Consider the following 22179-nt stretch of genomic DNA (forward strand, 5'->3'; position numbering starts at 1 on the left):
ACAGTTGTGCCCGCCCTAGTGGAAGAGGAAGGAAGCCCCTCATCAAGGATTTCAACGTGCATTGACTCCATATCCTATTTGCTTTCTGAAAGGCAATTAATCTGTAATTACATACAGAAATTTACAAGTCATTCTACTCTTTGGGAAAAAAAACCCCCACAGTAATCATATCATCAGTTTAAGTGCCAGCACATATTTTTTTTTCTTTCCTAAATTGGAAATATAAAAAGGGTAAAACCTAGAAACAACATTTTTGAAAATTTCCACTGGCCTAATAAGTGAAAGTGATTGTGAGCCAGTGTCGGAGCAGGTCCACACCAGGTGCTGCTCTCGGCGGATGGTCCCGGGGACGCAGACCGCTCCAGAAAGCGAGCTCGTCGCGCTGCTGTCACCATGGCCAAGGGACACTGTCCTCTCATTGCTCCCGCGTTAATCCCTGACCCGAGCATCTCAGCAGCATAATCCCCATTAAGCATCAGTGGCAACGGCTTCAACGGCGAGGAACTCTTTTTTGACAAGTAAGCACTGATTCGGGCATCGCTCTTCAACAACCCACACCCCCAAGTGAACCGGAGCACATGACTGACAACAAGTGCATTAACCTTGCTGGATGCGGAGGTTAACAGAACGGCGGGAGAAAAGGACTGGCGAACAGCTTGGATACAAAACAAATCAGAATGAATGTCATCACTCCTTTTGATATTCATTAGTGGATTCAGGGGGCGAATGCGCTGCTTCGTAAATTTGAAAGCATTTATCTGTGAAAAACAGGTGTACATCTGCGGTTCGAGCGTTTGGAGGGCACGAGGGGAGAATAAAGCGGCCACTCACCAGTTCCGCTGACGGAGTAGCTGGAAGACGGGGAGAAGACCTGGGCTGTGAAATCCTCAAACGTCATGACTTCGCGATGGTTCTGGATTACTGCTTCGAGATACAGAGCTCTCTCCTCGTAGCTGCAGGAGTCGGTTAAGGAAACAAGTGCTCATGCAGAATGACACGCAGAACAGTGACAGCGTTCACTTTGTTTTAAATACAATCACGCATTTTTTACACTTGTGTGGGAAGAGGTACCTTGCAAGTGAACATCCTGTTGGAGAATTAAATATTAGTCATAATTCATGAGAACATTCCAATTTGGAGGCCTAAGTTTCCCTTAGATTTCAACTGCACCCAAACTAGTATCACTGAAAAAATATATAAACCAATAGTTCCAGAATCACAGCAAAAGGTCATCAACTGGATTGGAACAAACAAAAACAGAGACATTGGTAGCGGCCTCATCCCTTTCTATCCACAACCGTGGGACAGCGCTGGATCGCCCCTTCTTAGTTCTGTGGATGAAATGTTCTTCTCAGCCTACTGATAAAATGAATCGATACTCCAAGCAATAATTGCTGACACACACTTAAAAAATAAGACCACTGGGGAGAGGGAAGGCCAGGAAGGTATGCTCTGAAGGACACCAGAGCCTCAAGCCGAGATAAGCCACGAGCATTAGAAAATAAGGATAAGTGGGGAGAGTCTAGCAGGGAGTGCACAATGCAATATTAAAAAAGAAGACTATTGCCTTTTAATTAAAACTGCAGTCTGGAACACACACATTCAAATGTGCAATCAAAAACCAGTCACCAATAAAACTTAGAAGCGTAACACGCTGAAGCAACTTTCCAGCTGTCTTAATAGGACCCCTGCGTGTGGCAGCCTTTCACAGGGCAGAAAGCAAATCTTCCCCTTTTGTGTGTGGCTTCTGTTTCCTCGGAAGGTGAATCATGCCTCCCAATAACAGGATAACGTCAGGACAATCTGACAGCGGATGGCGGTGCCACACGTAGGGTTTTATGAATTAACACTCGGGGGAGTCGGCGTGATGTCGTACCCTGCCTTCCCGTGATCAACGCAAAAGTTAAGAGACACGTTTTAGTCTTTTGAAAATCGTGCTAATTCTCCAGGAACAGGGGGAATGCGGGTCACCGCCAGTTTATTATTTGCAGCTCCAGAAGGGCAAAAATAATTCTAGCCTTTCTCACCATATTTTAAAGCGCTCTTTTCAAAATGGCCTCTTTTAAAAATGTAAGTTGGGGAAAATGATGCCCTTCCAATAAGCTGTCGATAAGCATGTGCTTTAAAAGAGGAGAATATTTTTCTATTCTTTCGGCAGAGGATGCTCACGAGTTTCCTGGGATAGGCTCTTCCCCTCTTCCTTTAATTACATTCAGGGAAAGGTTTTCTCCCCGGGAGGAGACCAGAGACATTCTAGGGCTGGCTGTGCAAACGTGGTAGCCACGAGCCGTAGGTGCCTAGCTACACTGAAATTTAAATTAATAAATACAAAGAAATAGAAATTCGGTTCTTCTGTCCCACTCGCCGTATTTCAAGCATGCACAGCCACGTGTGGCCAGGGGCCACCGGCCTGCACTGTGCAGATACAGGACACGCCCATCGCTGGGGAAAGCTTTCCTGGGCTGCGCTATTCCAGAATTTCTCTGCAGGTTGGCTCTATGCAACTTTTAAAGAGGAACATGAGTTTAAAGGTTCAAAAGTGGCCCCTCTGATGATATATGAAGGTTTACAGAGATGGTCACGGCATCCTGAGGCCTGGCTGCGTGAGCCTGCATGGCGGGCTGAACTCCGGGTGACTCGCCTTCCCGGACAGGCTGCCCAGGCCTGGAGGGACCCGCTAATGCCATTCACGTCTCATTATGAACACGCTTATTCTGCACAGCACTTGGCTGTCACTGAGTGCGGCCCTCCGAGCCGCTGGGCCGCGAACAGCAGGACGCTAGGCCTGGACGGCCGGCTGGCGGACAGGCACTGTGACACTGAACTGGCACGTGCGGGCCCAGCAGGGGCCAAGCCAGGCGTGACAAATTACTCAAAAAGCTGAGCTCAACTTACGGCTGAAGACCACCTGAGCCTGTGGCCCTGTCAGTGCCCTTTCCCGGCCCCCTCTCAGTGCAGCCTGCTCTCGGCCTCTGCAGGCCTGTCCTGCTGGGTCCCGAGGCCCCGCTGCGCCCAGACACCCACACACAGTGCTTGGACGTGAGGATGCGCTGGGCTGAAGACACGGCGGAGGCCACACATCTGGAGGGGCGGCCGTGACGCTGACCGAGCTCACCATCCACCACAACGGGACGCCGTGTACACCACCACCTACAGGACCCACAGGGTGGCCTGGCAGCCCCGTCCTGAGCGACACTCTCCTATTGTCCATAAATTTGTCCCTTGTCAAGGCTGAGAGATCTGGGCTCCTGAGGGCAAATCCAGCACTGGACTCTCGGGTTAATAATCCAGTTTTGAGATTCTCAGGTGCAGTAAATATTTATGGTCTGACTCCTCAATGCAGGTACCATGGGAGAGCACAGAAGGTGTGTCCAGAACAGGGTCCTCGAGGAAGGGTTGCTTCCTAGAAGGTTCCCTGGCTGTCACGTGGAGCAGACACTCCCCACCCCAGGCTGGGCTACGCTGTGCTGAACTGGGTGTCGTCTCTCAGACAAACATCTGTTAGGGAATGGGGTGAGACCCGGAGAGCATGAAATGCGTCTGCACTCACAGCCCAAGCCAGGGCATGTAAACGCCATGACAAAGAGAAAACAAACATCACCCCAACTCTGGCACCATTTAGAAACAGCCAAGGAGTTCATGCGTGCCAAAATCTTTTTTTTTTTTAAGTAGCTTTAAGAAAATGTAGCTCTGGGATCTTAACGGAATTTGTTAGTAGCACTACTAGTAAGGGCAACTAACCAGGAGCAGTGTCTTCCATCATTTTCTTACCTAACATCCTTAGGGCTTCAATGCTGGCTGCTTTCTATTCAAAAAGGCATTTATAATTTAGACATCAAAGGCTTTATAAGGTTTGTCTCTTCACGCGTAAGACATGTTAAGACGTGAACTGATGGGCTTCCCTGGTGGCGCAGTGGTTGAGAGTCCGCCTGCCGATGCAGGGGACATGGGTTCGTGCCCCGGTCCGGGAAGATCCCACATGCCGCGGAGCGGCTAGGCCCGTGAGCCATGGCCGCTGAGCCTGTGCGTCCGGAGCCTGTGCTCCGCAGCAGGAGAGGCCACAGCAGTGAGAGGCCCGCGTACCGCAAAAACAAACAAACAAAAACAAAACAAGACATGAACTGAATGCTGAAGTAATGCCAGGCAGTGGATGATTAGTGACCTCTGACCAGAAGCAGGTGGCTACGGAGGCACCTGGTCACACATCCAATACCTGTTTCAATACCAGCCTTTGCCCTTCTGCTGTCAGTAAGTCCACTAACAAATGTGAAACTTATATTCTGTCCTGAATTATTACCTCATTAAATACCACACACAGTACTTTTTAAAGAGAAAATGTCCCCTTGATTCCTCAATTCAGAGAACATTCAAATTACTAACTAGAAATCCATCTCGGTTTCTGGATATTTTTGGGTTTTTTAATGACCTACTCTGTCTACTCAATATTCCTCCACTTGAATAAAGAGGACATATGTCTTCACTGGTTACATTTTCCCCCAAACCTCCAAGAGAACTTTCCTGAACCCTCAAGATAAACTCTGCTGGGCTGCAAAAGCCTGAGAATCCAAAGCCAAGCCCCCAAATTTATTTACTAATTCTGATTAGTTTTGTTTTAATTTTTAGCAATGACAGTAGCAGCACGACAGTGAGAAAGGAGCTTGCTCTTCGCAGGAGGATGGGCTGGAGCTTGAACCCCACCCGCCAACTCCTCCCCAGTCTCCAGCCTCGGCTGCCTTCTGTGTACGGTGGGGATGCTGACATCAGCTCTCGGGGCTGTGGGAGGATTAGATAGATTGGATAGAATCATCGGAGGAAACATTGACCAAGTCCCAGCACACAAGAGAAGCACCATAAATGTGGATTGCCTGTTCCCCCTCATCCCCAATGTGGGTTTATGAGTTTGTCTTCCAGAAAGAACATGGTGGTTAAATGAGGGGGTCTTCTGCGTCAGGCTTTAGGCGACAGCCTCCTTTATGCTAGACCCACATGAGCTGGGGTGAGTCCTGTGGTCTCCATGTTACTGATCAAGAATGGATGCTCGAAGAGCTCAAGTGATTTCTCTAGAGTCACAGTCACTCAGGGGTGCAACTGGGACTAGAACTCGGGTCTTCTAACTTTACTGCTTTCAGCTAATATCGTAAATTCTAAAACACATAAATTCTAAGTTCATGATCTTATGCAAGGTTGGGAATTAAACTCCAAGTGAGAATAAATCAACTGATTTAAGTATATATGGGCATAGAAGTCAACCTATAACTGAAACTTGAGTATATAGGTTTAAGCTGCATTGATATCCACAGACCATGCTGACTTTATACATTCATAAAAATAACAATTACTTCAGTTTTTGGCTTATTCAAAGCCAAAAAGTTATCTGGGAATAAATCTTGGGATAACTCCATTTTTTTTTTTTTTAAATTCAAGGAGTAAAGAGAACTGTTTGAAAGAGGTTATGTTGCAGATTGTATTTTTTTCCAAACCTTCAAACCCTTCTTGCCTGGACCTTCTCTGTACTTCCCAAGAGTGGACAGGGCCGTGGAGGAGGGGGCCTCTGGACACCCACTGATAAATGCAGCTGCATGGTGGAATACTATACAGCACTGAAAATAAACTACAGGTCTGTGTATTAGCATGAATGAAACTCAAAACAACATTCAATGAAAAAAGCAAGTTACTGAAGAACACACATGGTGAAACTCTATTTACATAAAATTTAAAAACAGGCAGGGCTTCCCTGGTGGCACAGTGGTTGGGAGTCCGCCTGCTGATGTGGGGGACACGGGTTTGTGCCCCGGTCCAGGAGGATCCCACATACCGCAGAGCGGCTGGGCCCGCGGGCCATGGCCACTGAGCTTGCATGTTCGGAGCCTGTGCTCCGCAGCAGGAGAGGCCACAGCGGTGAGAGGCCCGCGTACCGCAAAAAAACCCACAAAAAACCAAAAAAACCAAAAAACAGGCAAAGTGAAACATATTGCTGAGGGATGCACACATACGCAGTGAAACTCTAACCAGCGTTATCTCAGGGGTGGGGGTGGAGGTGGCACATGGGAGGGTCTCAAACACAACGGTTGGTGCACATGAGGGGGTAAATATTACATGTTTTCTAGTATGTATAAAACAGTTCATAATAAAAATAAGCATCTGGTGACAATGGAATATAGCACAAATCAAGTGGATCCTTTCTTACCCTCTGAAAGGACAGAATGAGCTTCTTTAAGCCAAAGGGGCGGGGGGATAGGGAAGGTATGTTGGTTGTTAGGGATAATGATGGTAGAAAAGTCCATTTGATTCAGACGCAGGGAAAGCAGAAAACAGCCAGTGCCATTTTTAGTTTTTTGATATTAGCTAAAAATATCAGCTATTTTTGTTGTTGTTGTTCTTTGGCTGCAGTGTGTGGCTTGCTGGATCTCAGTTCCCTGACCAGGGACTGAGCCCGGGCCATGGCAGTGAAAGCCCAGAATCCTAACCATTAGGCCACCAGGGCCTAGCTATTTTTATTAGTTCCAGAAATAGGCCAAAATATTAGAGCTCAAAATTTTCAGAATGTCATGGAGAACTTTGACAGGTGGGATTTAAAGAGCTTGCGTCAAACATGGATACACACGCCATTCAGGGGGCTGGGGGTACGACTGCAAAAAAAATACATTTTCCTACAGAAATTCTTTGCTAGAATTGCTATGCACCAGGATGACAGAATGGGCTGAACTAGAGAGTGGTCAAAATCTTACAGATATCCGTGGACCCCTGCGTATGATTTCTGCGTATTATCTCGCTCTGTTTCGAAAACCTGATCTCGAGTGACTTTGCCCTTTCCAAAAAGCAAGTCCACCTTCACACAAGTGTTCACCTATTCAAGAAATGAGTACTGAGCGCCCACGTGAGCCCGGTGATGGGCACGCAACTGGGAGAAGGTCAGAGATGCTGTCCCCGCCCTCCCCAAGCCTGCGTTCCAGCAGGGACAAGCCTGCAGGCTAAGGCCCACTGTCCTCACGTTAGTGCCAGGTAGGACATAGCGACAAGAGGGGCAGGCTCTCTGAAGAGGTGGCAGGGAAGGGGTTTAACCACTGTGAGGGCCGGGAGTGGGGATGATAAGAGCATCTCTGGCACCAGGAATCAGGAGCTGGAAGCGGGGAGTTTCAGGGGAAGGAGGCGGGAGCCACAGGGCAGCAGGAAGGGCGGAAGGTGCAGCTGAAAGGCTTGGTTGGGTCACTGGAGGCCTGCACGGTCTGAGGCACGGGAGCAGTAGTGTCTTCCCAAGGTGTTTTGCTCACCCTTAGAAGATCTGCCAGCACTGAGGCAAGTCCAGAGCACCCTCAAGGTTTGTAGAGGCTGAGGCTGACTTGCATCTCTATGTTCAAGCAACGGGCTTCTACAAACGTCTCAATATTTTAGACTTATTCTTCGCCTAATTTCAGAAGTGAATGACATATATATGGTCAGGTTGGTGGATGTCCCTGACTTGGAAGGAAGAGGGTGTTAGGCAGAGGCAGGGGAGGAAGTAGCCTAACCAGGTGACCGCGGGAGGAAGAGGTACAGGTGAGAGAGTGGACACTCCTCACACAAGGACAGACCCCGGGCTCACAGAAACCTGGGGAGAAGGAGATTACTTAGGACAGCTGTGGGTGCAGGAAAGCGTCCCTGAATATATCCACAGATATACTTTAAACCTAGGACGATGATGAGCCCACAGTGGCAGGCTCTGAGCTCTGAGAAGGAATGGCTAAGGATAGTTTACAAAACTAAGAAATGAATGAGCTGATGTCTTCTGCTGGGCCCACGACCAGGAGCTTCTGGAATAGATGCAGAGGATGATAATAACACATTTTCATTTCTCAGGTGATGTTTTGAATATTGACCAAAGGATAAAGCTTTAAAATGCTACTGGTCTTAGGTATGACAGCAAAAGCACAAGCAACCAAAATACAAATAGGAAAATTAGACTTTATCAAAATAAAAACTTCTGTGCTTCAAAGGACTCTGAAAAGTGAGTGAAGACACAACCCACAGAATGACGGAATGTATTTGCAAATCGTTTACCCGATAGGCATCTCATATTCAGAATATATAAAAATACTTATAACTCAATAATAAAATACAGCACAATTAAATAGATATTTCTCCAAAGAAGATATCTACATGACCGACAAACACATGTAAAGGTGCTCAGCACCCTTTAGTCATCGGGGCAACGGAAATCAAACCACAGTGAGATAGCACCTCACACCTACTGGGATGGTTATGATCAAAAGGACAAGAATGAACAAGTGTTGGTGAGGGTGCGGAGACACTGGAGGGACAGTAGAAGGGTGCAGCCACTGTAGAAAAGTTTGTTTCCCATCAAGTTACACATATGATCCAGGAAATCCACTTCCAGGAATGTACCCAAGAGAACTGAAAACGTACCTTCACACAAAAATGTGGACACAAACGTTCACAATAGTATTATTCGTGATAGCCCCTAACTGGAAACAGCCCAACTGTCCATAAACTGACGACAATGTAATCTTGTTCGTATATTCATAAAAAAGGAATAAAATACTGAACATGCTACAACACGAGTGAAACTTGAGAAGGGAACTATGCTACGCGAAAGAAGCCAGATACAAAAGGCCTCGCACTGTGTGAACCCGTTCCTATAAATGTCCAGAATAAGAAAACCCACAGACAGAAAAGAAATCAGCGATTGCCAGGGACTCGGGGGAGAGGGGATGAGGTGACTCCTGATGGGGATGGGGGCACAAAAATGCTCTGGAATCGGGCAATCTGGTGAAGACACTAAAAACCACTGAATTTTAGGGTATGTGAATTATACCTCAATGAAAAACTGTCCCCCCAAATGCCTCTGAGTACACGGTACATGCGATGCATTGTGGGGAAGGTCTTCTGATAAAAAGGTCCTCACTGACCACAATGCAGAACAAGTGGAAAGGTGGCCTGGCCACGCTAAATGGTGGCGTTTATTCACGGAAGATCCCTGAACCGTGTGCCAGGGGTTCTTCTAGGAGTTGGAGAGACCAGGATCAAAAAGAGGCAGTGTTGTCCCTCACGGGTACCCACAGCTTATCTGAAAAGACAGCCACAAACTCATCACTTGCCAGGCGGGCAGGACCTGCATAGGGCACAGGGACCCAGCGGGTGGAAGGGCTCCCTGAGGGCCTGTGGTGATGGGAGGAGCGCAGGGTCTCTAGCCCCTGGGAGAACCACCGCTGGAGGTTCTGCAACAGCAGCCAGGTCTACTCTGTACTTGAGAGGTCATGGGGCTGGGCGGGGCGGTGGGGATGGAACACTGGGCGGGGCAGTGGGGATGTGTGTGGAAGGGCCCAGAGGAAGGGCGACTAGTCAGAAAGAGGGAGGAGATGTGGGCCTCTGGAGAGCAGAGATGGAGGGGAATGGAGGTGCTGTGGACCACAGGATGCTCTGCTGGGCGTGGGGACACTCGCTCTGGCCAGACCGCGGGGCAGTGGCTTAGGTGCAGACGCTGATGCAGAGGATGGAGAGGGGACGGGAGTGTGCAGGGCCTGAAGGTGTCGGGGAAGCAGTGCTGGGGAAGAGGCTCGGCCGAGGCCTGGGCTGCGGATGAACGGCCCAGAGTCACGGACTTGGAGCCGGTCCTGGAGGAGACCAGGGGAGGACGCACGCTGGGATCTCCCTCCTCCCCACTTCGGAGTGGGGGCAGAAGCCCGTGGAGGAGGGAACAAGACGACGGGAGAGGGAGGGCAGGAGCCCGGGGCCATGTGTTTCTGGAGGGAGGGGCCACCGCTCACGTCTTGGGTCTGCTCCCTTAACCTCTTCCCTGGTACCTGCCACCCGGAGGGAGGGATGCTCCACAGGTGGGCTGGGCTGGCATTTGATAATCCGAAATAAATGGATGAAATTCCATAATAAATCAAGACAGGAGCAGGTGCCAGGTACAGCCTAAAGCCATACATCATTTTTACGAAGATTTTGTTTGTCTTTCAAATATAATGCAAATTGAAATTCTAGGACTCTTTAAGACCCCAAATAAATGAATCATTCAAAGTAAATGTCACAGCCTGGAAACGGATAAAGAGGACGACTTCACTGAACAATGTAGCTGAAGAGATAGATGTTTGGGAAAAGGAAATTAAACACATAAGATATTAGATTAGGTTTCAGACCCTAATGGTACACTCCTGGAGAGGAAACAGTGCACCACTGCTAAGAAAGGAGAAAAGACACATTTAACCAAGTTTAAGAATAATTCTGAGGAAATGACCAGAGTAAATGGAAATGGGGAAAAATAGATTTTCTTCAGGCTATTAAATTACAGACTTTTGGAGAAGGTCTGCTCTCATAGGCGTAGGGAAAGGAAGGTCTTGCTCTTAGGATGGGAGGTGCTCCGAGGGTGCGAGGGACTGATGTACAGTTTGATTAGGAACGTTCACATCAGCTCTTCGCAGGGACCGATGTGGGAGGAGCACACCCTCAGTCACGCGCTTTCCATTTCCATCCTCCCCGGCGCCCCGTGTGTCTCACCTTCCGTAAATCACCAGGCAAGAAAGGGCCCTGTGACACCGTCCCTCCAAGCCTCACCTCAGTAAAAACGTAAGTGATGAGAAAAACAGGCGTTTGGCCTCTTTCCCATCTAGAGGCCGCACTGTCGAGTGAATGAGCAGAGACAGCAGAGACCCCGCTGGCTGCTTCGCTGATGAAACGACCCAAGAAGTGACTGATCAGTATGGACCACAGTCAGCCAGGCGGATGCCAATAACTTGGTTTCTGGGTGGAAGGGACTCGGTGTCACCTGAACTGTTTCTCTTTCACAGGTTCTCCCTCATCCCAGAGATACGGTGTGTTAGGAGCTAACAAATGTGCTCTCAACGTCAGTTACAGAAATGACCACTGCTGACAATTTGTTGGCGTTTAATATCCACGAAGTTACGACCAAATGGAAAACAATTAGAAATGCGGAACCGTCTCTGTCTTAGACTCTCTTTGCGGCAAGGAATAAAAAGGGTCGACAACTAAATAGCAGTACACGTGGATTTTAAACTCTCATCGCTGACTGTAAGGGACAAGTTATTAAATAATATATGTGAGGGCTTCCCTGGTGGCACAGTGGTTGGGAATCCACCTGCCGATGCAGGGGACACGGGTTCGTGCCCCAGTCCGAGAAGATCCCACATGCCGCGGAGTGGCTGGGCCCATGAGCCATGGCCGCTGAGCCTGCGCGTCTGGAGCCTGTGCTCCGCAACAGGAGAGGCCACAACAGTGAGAGGCCCGAGTACCGCAAAGAAAAAAAAAAAATGTGACAGTTATTATTTAGTGCAACGTAATTTGAACTAAATCATCCAATATTTAGTCCTCAACCACTGTCACTATGGAGAAGAAAGCCAGCTCCATGTGACCTATGGCTTGGTTTCTATCCGGGTTGATTCTAAAAGTAAAATGGATTCATGATGATACACGATAGATAAGAGAACAAAACCAAAAAGGACAAAAAAAGTCTTCTGTGGCAGATGTTCTGGTTATAATTTTCTTGAAATGTTCTCAACTGTAGTCCGTCACCAACCCACTGGGCCCAGATGAAGTTAGGGTGGGCTCAGGCAGAATTAAATTCTGCAGTCCCAAGTATTTGCACCAAGCTCTGTACAGATTTTCTTGAGTTTTCATTTCCAAAAACAATTTTGAGGAAATACTCCTTTTTATGATGTTTAAAAACTTCGAGCTGTATTTAAAAACGATAAATAAGACTGTGTCTGAAAACAGAAAATAGTATTTCTATATTTCTGTGAAATAATTATAGCTTAATGGCATCTGAGTTTTCCAGGAAGATACTCATCTTAATACCAAATTATCAAATGACAAGAAGTAACTCCAAGAAAAGTTAGGGGTTTACCAAATGCAAGCGACCTGGAAACTGAGGACAGCAGCGCCTGTGAAGGGGGCACACTGGCCTCCCGGGGCCCATCCAGACTCAGTTCTAGTGGGTAAAACAGGGCGTCACTCACAGCACACCTGAACCACAGCAGCTGACCTGTGCCTGAAACTCAATACACCCACAGACTTATCACTTAGAGCGAAAAAATACTGCCCAAGTGATCGAAACCTAACTGGAAATTTGGGGGAATTCTAATAATGCAAAGCTCCTCCGTGGTTAGCAGTAGCAAAACTGTGTTTGCCACATAATATTAAAGCAACTAATTTCTGGCAATTAGAAACAGTGTGGGATGCCAGGGGCTCACGTAGGTTACGCTAAAGCGGACACAAGGGTTGAGCGGTCCTGCCGAGTGGCCCCGGAGGCAGCCCTCTGAAGGGCTGCCCATCTGTGGGCACGGCCGGGCCTGTCCATGGATCCGGGCCCCGAGCTGACCACAGGGGCCAGAGAAGCCCGGAGAACCCCAGCCTTGTTTGTTCTGTGACCGGGAAAGGGGTTTTGAGCAGCTGGAGGGCAAAAAGCATCTCTTTTGCTCTTTTTACACCTGTCTCAGCATTTGGATCAGTGTTAGGTTAAAACAAAGTGATGATCAGGAAGCATACAAAGTCACCTAAATAACGTAGTGGGAAATTGCTGTGCTTTGCCTTCAAGGTTGGCCAGACTTCCCAGGGGTTACTGGAATGACTCTGGTTTCACAGGGACTCGATGTGGCGTTCTACGACCTCTGCTTATCTTAGTTCTAGGCTGTGCAGAGAGAAAAAAATACATACACACAGTTCTGTCATAAACAGTGTGTCTAGAGGAGAGTCTAGGTGCTTGAGTGGTCCTTCCAGCACCTTCCAAAAAAAGGAGAGAAATGACACTTCCTCATGAGGCCCCAGTGAGGAGCGCTGGGTAAGGGCCCGCCTGTGGCCGTGTGTTCCTGGCGGGGGAGGGACACGCCGTCTGATGAAGCCGAGGAGGCCTGGGGGACGCCCAGTGCCAGCATCCAGCACATATGCTGCAGGTTCTCAGAGACAGGGGGCACCTCACGGAGTACAGGATGCGCTTTCACTAACTCAGACAGTCCTTCAGGTGAGGTGCCTGTGGGTGGCACAGAAATCCAAAGGTGCCCCGAGTGTGAGCTCCTCCGTCACAGGCTCTGTTTAGACGGTGAGACTGATGGAAACGGTCAAGTGCTTTGCAGGGTCCAGCACTGTGTGAGGCCTTTTGGAGGCCGTATCTGCCTCACTTATCCTCACGACCCCGTGTATGGTCTGTACTGTTACTGTCTTTTCCCAGAGGAGCAGGTTGGAGAGCAGGAAGCAGAGTGTTTGGCTCCAGGCCCCGAGATGGTAAATGCCAATGCCTGGACTCCCACCCAGCGCCTGACTCAGGGCCCCAGCTCCCGGACGCGGCCCTGCCTCTCGACCTCAGAATTCTCCCCTGAAGAGAAGAGACTGGTGTAGCCACAGCCAACAGAAGGCCCAGTTCCATCCATGAAGGACAACAGATTCAACATCTACACTACATCTTAAAAGGTACCTTTGAGTATCTAGAAATTTCTTTTTTTTTGCAGTATGCGGGCCTCTCACTTTTGTGGCCTCTCCCGTCACGGAGCACAGGCTCCGGACGTGCAGGCTCAGCGGCCGTGGCTCACGGGCCCAGCCGCTCCGCGGCATGTGGGATCTTCCCAGACCGGGGCACAAACCCGCGTCCCCTGCATCGGCAGGCGGACTCTCAACCACTGCACCACCAGGGAAGCCCGAAATTTCCCATTTTTAAGAGTAATGCAGAAGGAAATAAAGAAACAAGGCTGTCCCGGTGGGAACAAAGATCAGAATTAGAAAAATCCCTCACAATAACATACACTTTAAAAAGAAGATATACAGATGAAAAAGGATGGGTGTTTACATCTTGATTTTATATGGTTTTATATGTTGGGATAATTCTACTTTATACTTTAAATGAAAACTGCCTGTTTTTATATTTTATATTCAAAATTCCCTGTCAGAGAGCCCGTTCATTCTGACTAAAATATATTCGTCACATTACACACAGAAACAACCCAGAATGCCATTAAAGATAAAATTCCCAACTCACACAACTCTCTGGGACTTTCCACATTTGAGTCTCATAGAGTCACTCGATATCATCTTCGTGACTAAAAATATAACTGCAGTATTACTTAAAATTATAATCTAATCATTCTCTTGCAAATTAAGACACTTACTCTTGGAAAAATAGCAAAATTGAATTAGGTGTGTCCTTTCTTGACAGATCAAAAGCAACTCCATTAAGCCATCAGTTTTATATTAATGGCACGAGACATGGCCCAGATGAGGAAAATGTCCTTTGGAGCCATTTTGTACTTTATTTAAAGAGAGATGGAGATGTTCCTCACAAGTCAAACGTGAAGCAGAACTGTATCACAGGTCCCCAGACCAAGAGGCCAATATTATGCCCATGAGGGAGCCATGCACAGCAGAGAGCCCAGGTCTATCTTCCCTCAATTTCTTATTTCTTCCAATTATTGTGTCTGCCACCCACCCATCCATTCATCCATCCATCCACCCACCCATCCACGCATCCGTCCATCCATCCATCCATACGATATTTACTAAGGGCCTCCTATGTATCCATTATTCTTCCTTCAGCTGTAAGGAAACTACTTCCTTGCTGCTCAGCTCTCTTCTAAGTCTTGGCTTCTACAATACCTGACCATCACACTGAGTGTTACAGTATTATTCTGGGGGGATTCTAAAACACATCGTGGTGAGGTTACATTACCATTAGCCTGAGTTCTGTTGGGATGATAGCTCTCTTAGAATAAAAGATACACTCTTTATGTAATAAGTAAGAACAACCTACCCAGCGTTGGTATAAGGCTCTGCCCTTTTGTAGCCATGAGCCACTGGATCCTCCTGGAAATCTCCATCCACAAATGATAAGGTGGAGATGGAACAGAAATGATTCTTCCGAGACCATCCAGCTAGCAGTGAGTGCGGCTCGAACTCAAGCCCAGGCCAGTCTGTTCCCAGCGCTGGTCTCTGCCTCTCTCTTACACTGTCTCAGTTTAGTATGAATATTAGTTAAGAGTTTGCAATGTTCATGCTAAGTTAATTCACAAATACTGTTGTTTGCTGCTGACATGAAGGTAAGAAAAGACAAACTAGATCCTTCTCTCTCCCTCCAGAGCCAAGAGTAGCACAAAAGAAACTGGCAAGTTTTATAGCTAATCTGGCATAAATGGTGACTTCCTAGCCGAATTATTATCTGTAGGACTGACTTAGGAAGCCAGGATACAGAGTGATAAACTATATTAATTCAATCCTTTCATTTATGCGTCAGAGTTTGTTTAAGCCAAATTGATCTTACTGTGCTTATTTCTGGTCACATTTTGAAGATAACCAGTGTGGAATTCTAAAGTTTTATTAATTAGCTATTTCGAGTGGACATTTTCGAGGAGAGGATGGCTGAGCACTGTTGGGCAGGGGTGACAGGTCAGGACACTGGACACGGCAGCTCTGTCCGCTGGGAGGTCCGCTTGGCTTCTGCTTCACAATTAAAACACTGAGCCGCAATGAGAATGGATTGTTCTTCCTCAACTGCTATCTTCCAAGGGTCATAAAGCTTCTTGGCAAATCCTTATTTTTAATTATGTGCCATTTGGTGTCATTCGAAAACACTGGAGAGGTTTAAAGCATCTGTGCAATGACTCGGACTAGAAACGCAGGCCCTGCATCCCGTGCGGTGCTGGGCAGCACGGTCAAGGTCAGCCCCCCCTGGGATGTCGCCCCAGGCAAGCAGCCTGCCTCCTGGGATCTCGGTCCTTCCTCCGGAAAAGGGGGTCCCGGGGTGACCTGCGGGAACAGAGGCCGTGTGTGCCGAGTCTGGGCGGGCAGAGTACCTGCCTGTGAGAGCGCACGGCCCCTGCAGCGCCCACAGGTGGAACCCACCGGCACAGCTGGCAAAGCAGCACCGGGGTGTGTGGAACCCGGCGTCTCGGAGCGGAGGGTGGAAGGCAGGATGGGCTTGGAGCTGCAGGCTGATCCGTCGCCTACTGGCCGCTGGTGCTCAGGCGACTGGCCCAGAGTCGTAGCCCTGCCGAGGGCTGAGGCAGCAGGTCCCCCGTGTGTGGGAAAGCTCCTCCGTCCTCAGCCTGAAATCGCTTCCTCCAACAGGCAAAAGGAAACACTTCAGGGGAGATGTTTTTCTCCATTAAAAATGGAAACAGGAGGACCAGGGACTAGGGGAGCAGTCACTTTAAATGATGGAAACTTGGTTCCCCCCTACAGCGGATCCTGAACCGCATCAAGTGTGCTGGGGATTTACTTTGTAAACTGAGGTTTCTGACAGTTTTCACTACAGAAGGAAATGCCTGGGTCATTTTCTACAGAGATGGTCCGAGGATGTGACTGTCCTCTTGAACCTGGTAACGAGTGACTGCCAGGGCTTTCCTTTGGTGATAGACTTAGCTGCCTGGTGTCACAAGCCAGGTGATCGTGTGAGACAAAAACTGGGGGAAGGGTCAGAAGTTACCCCGTGGTGGTCCCCCGAGCTTTGTGACAACGCTAATCTTATTAGAGTTGAGCGATGTCACCTAATGAGCTTTATTTTTGGACTTTTTGGAGGACAAATTAGAGGCACCTACCTGGACTTTTTAATCACTTAGTAATGCCAAACAATTCCCTTGATTGGAGAGAATCAAAAATTAAGGCCACAGTAAATCCTTGTTGTTTCCCTATTTTATATATAGTGGTGTGCATCTGTTAATCCCATACTCCTAATTCCACCACCCCTTCCCCTTTGGTACCCAAAAGTTTGTTTTCTATGTCTGTGAGTCTGTTTCTGTCTTATAAGTAAGTTCCTTTGTACTATTTTTTAGATTCCACATATAAGTGATATCATATAATATTTGTCTTTTTCTGTCTGACTTACTTCACTTAGTATGATTATTTCTAGGTCCATCCATGTTGCTGCAAATGGCATTTTTCATTCTTTTTTATGGTTGAGTAATATTCCACTGTGTATATGGGGTGTGTGTGTGTGTGTGTGTGTGTGTGTGTATACACACACACACACACACACCCCACATCTTTTACTGTATAGCACAGGGAACTATATTAAATACCTTGTAACAGACTATAATGGAAAAGAAAAGAAAAAAGAATATAGATATATACATATATATGTATAACCGAATCACTTTGCTATACACCTGAAACTAACACAATATTGTAAATCAATTATACGTCAGTAAAAAAAAATAAATAAATAAAATTTAAAAATAAGAGAAAAAAGTAAAGGCCATGGCATACCTTTTGAAAACAGTTATGTAAAGTTAATTATTTAAGGGAGACCAGCGGACTAATTCAATGTTGGGAAAACAGATTCTGCCACGTTGTATGCACATGAGAAGGCAAATAATTATTTTTTACTTCAAATTATTTATTTTGAAAGAAAAAATTCTGATCTCCCTCCAAATAGCTTTGTCTCTGGCTTTTGTTGTTGTTGTTGTTTTAAAACTAGCTGGCCTCCTCTTTTTGCCAGGGAGATTCTCTATCATTGTTAAATACACGAAGTCCTGAAATTGCCCATCTTGGAGTTGCCCATATGAGAAGCAGCTGCTCTCTGCCGGCATCTCCATCAGGGCAGAATCTCCACTCCAGCTCCCTGGATGCCCACATCTCCTAGGTGTATCCTGCCCGTGCTAATTTAAGAAAGACCATTCAAATTTATTGACAATCCGTTAGCCATTGTCACTTCATGCCACAAACACAAACATTTTTATCCATCCATCCTTCCGTCCATCTGTCCATCCATCTGTCCATCTACAAACATAATTATTAATCCTATTATGTGCCAACCATGAGCCAGGATTATTAGAATAATTCTTGGAAAATTCTATGAAGAGAAAGTATTGCAATTTTCACTTTACAGCTGGAGAAACTGAGTCTCTAATAAGTTAAATATTAGCTGAACGTTGGTATTTTCATGGTTCAACGTAATAATCTGCCCAGAGCCAGGGTGGGTGGGAGGTTGGGGGGTACTGCATTCCTCCCACAAAATATTTGGAAAGAGGTGGAAGAAACTAGGAAAGGGACCTAAACCCAGCTTGGGGTGGAGTGTTTGCAGAGGCTGGGCCATGCACCTCTGGAGGCTGCCCATCTACGACAAATCAGGAATAAGCCCTCTGACGGAAGTAATAAACACAAATTCAATTTAAAAACGTAGTACGTTTCTGAAAAACTGTATCACCAACAGTTTGACTTGTACCACAAGATTGAAATATTTCTCTGATGAGGTCTAAAAACTGTAAATATTCATGCACAAACACACTCAGCTCACTTAAAGCAAGCTCTTAAATTAACGTGTTCTCCCTTTCGTCAGCATCGTGCACCCAAACGACTACAGAGACAAGCTTGCCTGACAAATTACACAGTCGGGATATTTTCTTGAGAATGAAGACAACATTCACACAGAACTAGGCCGGGAACCTCGGCTTCAAAGCGCAACAGATTAAGGGCTAAGATGGTTTAGAAATGCAGTCCACAGTGATGGAATTCTGACACTTTCCAGAACAGAACGTAGATCAAATAAGAAATACAATATTCCGTAACGTGTATTGCATATAGTGAAGAGAAGTGCACTTAACAGAAATGTAGATAAAGATTTTGATTACATTTTTGTACCATCATAAGCCCTCGGTTTCAACCATAGCATCTGAGACACGGCACATAGCCGCAGAGCATCTGCAGTGGAAGGAAGAGAGAACAAAGGGGAGTGGGAATGCATGGGGTGACTGTGACTTGGTATCTGAGAAAAACCCTGGAGAACGGAACCTCAGTCATTTAGCAGGCCAGGCAGTGAGGAATGAGGTGTATATAAGCACAAGGAAAGCAAAAAGTAAAGCAAATTTTAATCACACGGTTAGCTGTGGAACGTATCCACAGCTGTCCTGGAACATATCCAATAGCAAAGTTTATATTAACTGACTATTAGGTATTTATACCATTATTTTTTCATACTTCAGTTAGTTTTGGAATCTGCCTTGTACCTAATATTTAATTAACTTATTTATTCACACTCATAAGCATCAAATATTTAGTACTCTCAGTGATAAATTTTAGCTGTGTCTTGGGCTTAAATTCAATGGAGTCTAATATTTCCTTTTTTAACTAATCTGTGTAAAATGTTAGATCACCCAAGGAAAGGGGAGAAACAGCAGTAGTTGCTCTTAAGGTATTACGTGCCTTCCACATCTTCCTAAAGAACAGAATTTGGAGTTTCTCCTTTATATAGAAGTGTAACTTAGGGTATTAATATTTGCAATTAAATATTCATCAGTTTAGGGAGCCTGTGTTTACCTGGAATGGAATATGTTTATTATCAAAGAGTCTTTTTTTCCAATCCTGAACATTAAATATATATATTTTTAAAGAAAAAAAAAAAAGTTGTCCCCACACACCAGCCTCGCGCGAGGATTTGGGAGAAGCAGCAGCATCTTCTCTTAGTGATGCTTCTGGGGAAGACGCTGGGTTAAGACTGACCTCCACAGGGCCTGGGCTTTGAAAGCAGTAAGTTCAAGGCCAGAGTGGATGGGAAACGGCAAGAGCATTTCAGCCACGAGCAGAGATGCTCCCCCCGCACCCCATCGGGTTCTGCAGGCTCTGTTTCAGCTGTACCCAGAAACTGCTGAGGGCAAGTCATGGACATCCCAACACTAGAACACAGAGGTGTTTTCAGCTAAATGCTCTGAGGCGAAGACAAGGCAGGGGAAGGCTGTCTCCCCGATGGGGCACGCTCGTTTTGAAGCGGTGTGACATCATCTTTTATCACTTCGAGTCAGAGGACCGTATTTAAATTCCTTCTAGAGAGACGCATTCAAAGTAAACTTAGGACAGGTATACTCTATATAAAATAGCGAAACTACCAGGACCTGCTGTATAGCACAGGGGGCTATATTCAATATTTTGTAATAACCTATAATGGAAAAGAATCTGAAAAAACTATATGTATAACTGAATCACATTACTGTACATCTGAAATGCTGTAAATCAACTATACTTCAATAAAAAAAAAAAAAACCCGAGGGGAACTTAGGAACAATTACACAAGTTATTCTTACGTGTTCCACCCCTATGCCCTGAAATCAGATAGGATGTCCCAGAGAGGTGGCTCCTTCGGGGAATCTCCACCTGCAGTCCCAGAATCTGATCTGTCCCAACACTTGAGGTGTAGGGGGCTCACCTGATACCAGGAGCCGGGGACACTGCAGCCCCCGTCCGTGCAGGAGGCCCTGCACGGTGTCCTGCGTGCTGACGCCAGCCTGCTGTGTATCGATGAGATGCTCTTTCTGCTGCTGGAGACCCCTGGGCCTCAGCTCAGCCCTCGGTGAAGGGCATGGCCATGGGAGGCAGCGGGAGGGAGAGAAGAACCAAGCAAAAATACGAAACTCAGTTCCATGATGGAAAGGCGGGGGCGGGCAGTGAGATTGTCAATTTAGCGTGTTCTGTCATCCCTGAGCCGAGCGGGTGCCGCTGGGGAGGGAGGAGAGAGGGGCGCACAAGGGCTCCTGCTTCCCCCGGCTCCACCTTGACGGAGGAAAATATACAGAGATGCAGTTGATGTGGAGCAAAAAAGGAAGGAGAGTAAAGAATACTCTGCAATCAAATGCAAGCTCACTAAATTATATCTGAGGGAGAAGAGGAGGGAACAGGGCCATCCTCTTACTATTAATATAAAGGTCGTTAGTGCAGAGCTGAGGACGCTGCCCCCGCAGGCAGGGGGAGGGGAGGGCAGGGGAGCCGAGACGGGCAGCTCCGTTCTCAGCAAAGAAGGAGCTGGTGGGCTTGTGGGGAGACCGCCCAGAGCCCTGTGGTGAAACGAGGGGGCTCTGTTCTCTCCATTAGGGGAACGAGGGACCCAACGAGGGGGCACGTCTGTGGCAGCCCACCCGCCCCGCCCAAAAGGCAGGAGCTGCATTCCATTCCCTTTCCAGGGACTGTTCTAGGCTGAACACTCACGGACCGGAATCGAGATCAGGTCTGTGGACAGGATTAGTAGAAGTTTTCAGAGATTCCTTGCTCCAAATTCTGTTGAAAAGGACAATCCTAGAAATACGGTAGCTGCTGAAAATGGGTCGAATGACGCATTTGGTTGAATCATGCAAAACTGCTGGCTTCTGACCTACAAAAGTGGCAGTTCCACATGGTCTAACCTGATTCAGTCTTGGATCGCTTTGGAAGGCCCACGGCCCACGACGCTCCCCCTGAGCTGGCCTGGCCACAGTCTCACCTGTGGCCGCTTCTTCATTTTCAGGCCACAGGCCACTTGCTCGCCTGGGCACTCGGCGGCCTGCAGCACGTAGTGCTCTCAGAGCCCTTCAGACAAACCCCACAAAGGAACCACTGAGAGACTGAACCCTTGGTGCCGTTATGTCCCAGCCCCACAACTCAAGGCCTTTACAGATATGTTTCACATGAGTTTCCTGAGAAGATCTCAGTGGATTTGTAAATATTAGAAATACATCTTTCCTTTCTCGAAGGTGTCACCTAGTCCCCCTCCTAACACAGTTCCTACCAGGAAGGAAGAACAGACTGGTGGCTGACGGAGAAGGTGTACTTAGGTGCTACAGCCATAAGGAAGTAATGAGGCCTGTGTCCCGGCCGGGCAGCCAGGGCCACGTCAGGCCTGGGCACAGAGGTACAGAAACAGCAGCACGGCAGCGAGGGCCGGGAGGCAGGCACTGGGATGGCTCTGCAAGGTGACAAGATGACACTGTTGACTCTGCCGCCCTAAAAGTGGAGGCGGGAGAGCCAACTAAACAGAAGGAACAGAGCCCTGGCTGTGTCAGGGCCATCGGGTCCTGGGGAAGGAGACGCCGTGCTCAACGACCCGGACGGCAGGGAGCAGAGTTACCATCCTGACGGCCCTGCCCCACCTCCATCCTGCCAGGAGCCCGTGGCCTCAAAGCCTGTGCGTCAGCCGGCACTGGGCAGGGCCCTGGGTGCACCAGACCCCCAGCTCCAGGATGACTGCGGGGGTGGTTCTCAGAGATGCAATGCTGCCTGCAGGACCCTGGCCAGTTCTCGCCCTCCCTGAGACGTGGTTGCCTCTGTAAAATGGGTGCATTACAGAACCCATCCTTTAGTACACGTGTTATATGTAATACCTATAATGAAAAGGTAGCTAAACAAATGCTGTTCTCCAACAACTGCATTCATATATATTCCCTTTGTCCTTACAGGGTCCTTTTTGTAAAGTGGGGCCTGAAAAATACATCCTTTGGGAAAGAA

The 22179-nt window shown here is 47.5% G+C and overlaps 1 protein-coding gene and 1 long non-coding RNA gene across 7 annotated transcripts in view; both read right to left on the reverse strand.

Annotated features, from left to right (window-relative positions):
• RALGAPA2 (Ral GTPase activating protein catalytic subunit alpha 2) overlaps positions 1 to 22179 on the reverse strand; it is a 282048-nt gene that overhangs the window by 20666 nt on the left and 239203 nt on the right. For all 6 annotated transcript variants that reach the window (XR_010935102.1, XM_067707375.1, XM_067707374.1 and 3 more), the window contains one exon: positions 832 to 953. Coding sequence is in view for 5 of the 6 variants with exons in the window: in XM_067707375.1 (XP_067563476.1) it covers positions 832 to 953 (122 nt within the window). In the remaining variant the exon portion in view is untranslated. The remainder of the gene's footprint in view (positions 1 to 831; positions 954 to 22179) is intronic.
• Positions 954 to 20965, reverse strand: LOC137207470 (uncharacterized). Its single transcript, XR_010935103.1, has 3 exons — positions 20912 to 20965; positions 20132 to 20475; positions 954 to 1087 (listed from the first exon to the last, which is right to left on the reverse strand). It is a non-coding gene; the product is annotated as an uncharacterized lncRNA (long non-coding RNA).

This window comes from Pseudorca crassidens, chromosome 15, assembly GCF_039906515.1.
Source record: "Pseudorca crassidens isolate mPseCra1 chromosome 15, mPseCra1.hap1, whole genome shotgun sequence".
NCBI lineage: Eukaryota > Metazoa > Chordata > Mammalia > Artiodactyla > Delphinidae > Pseudorca > Pseudorca crassidens.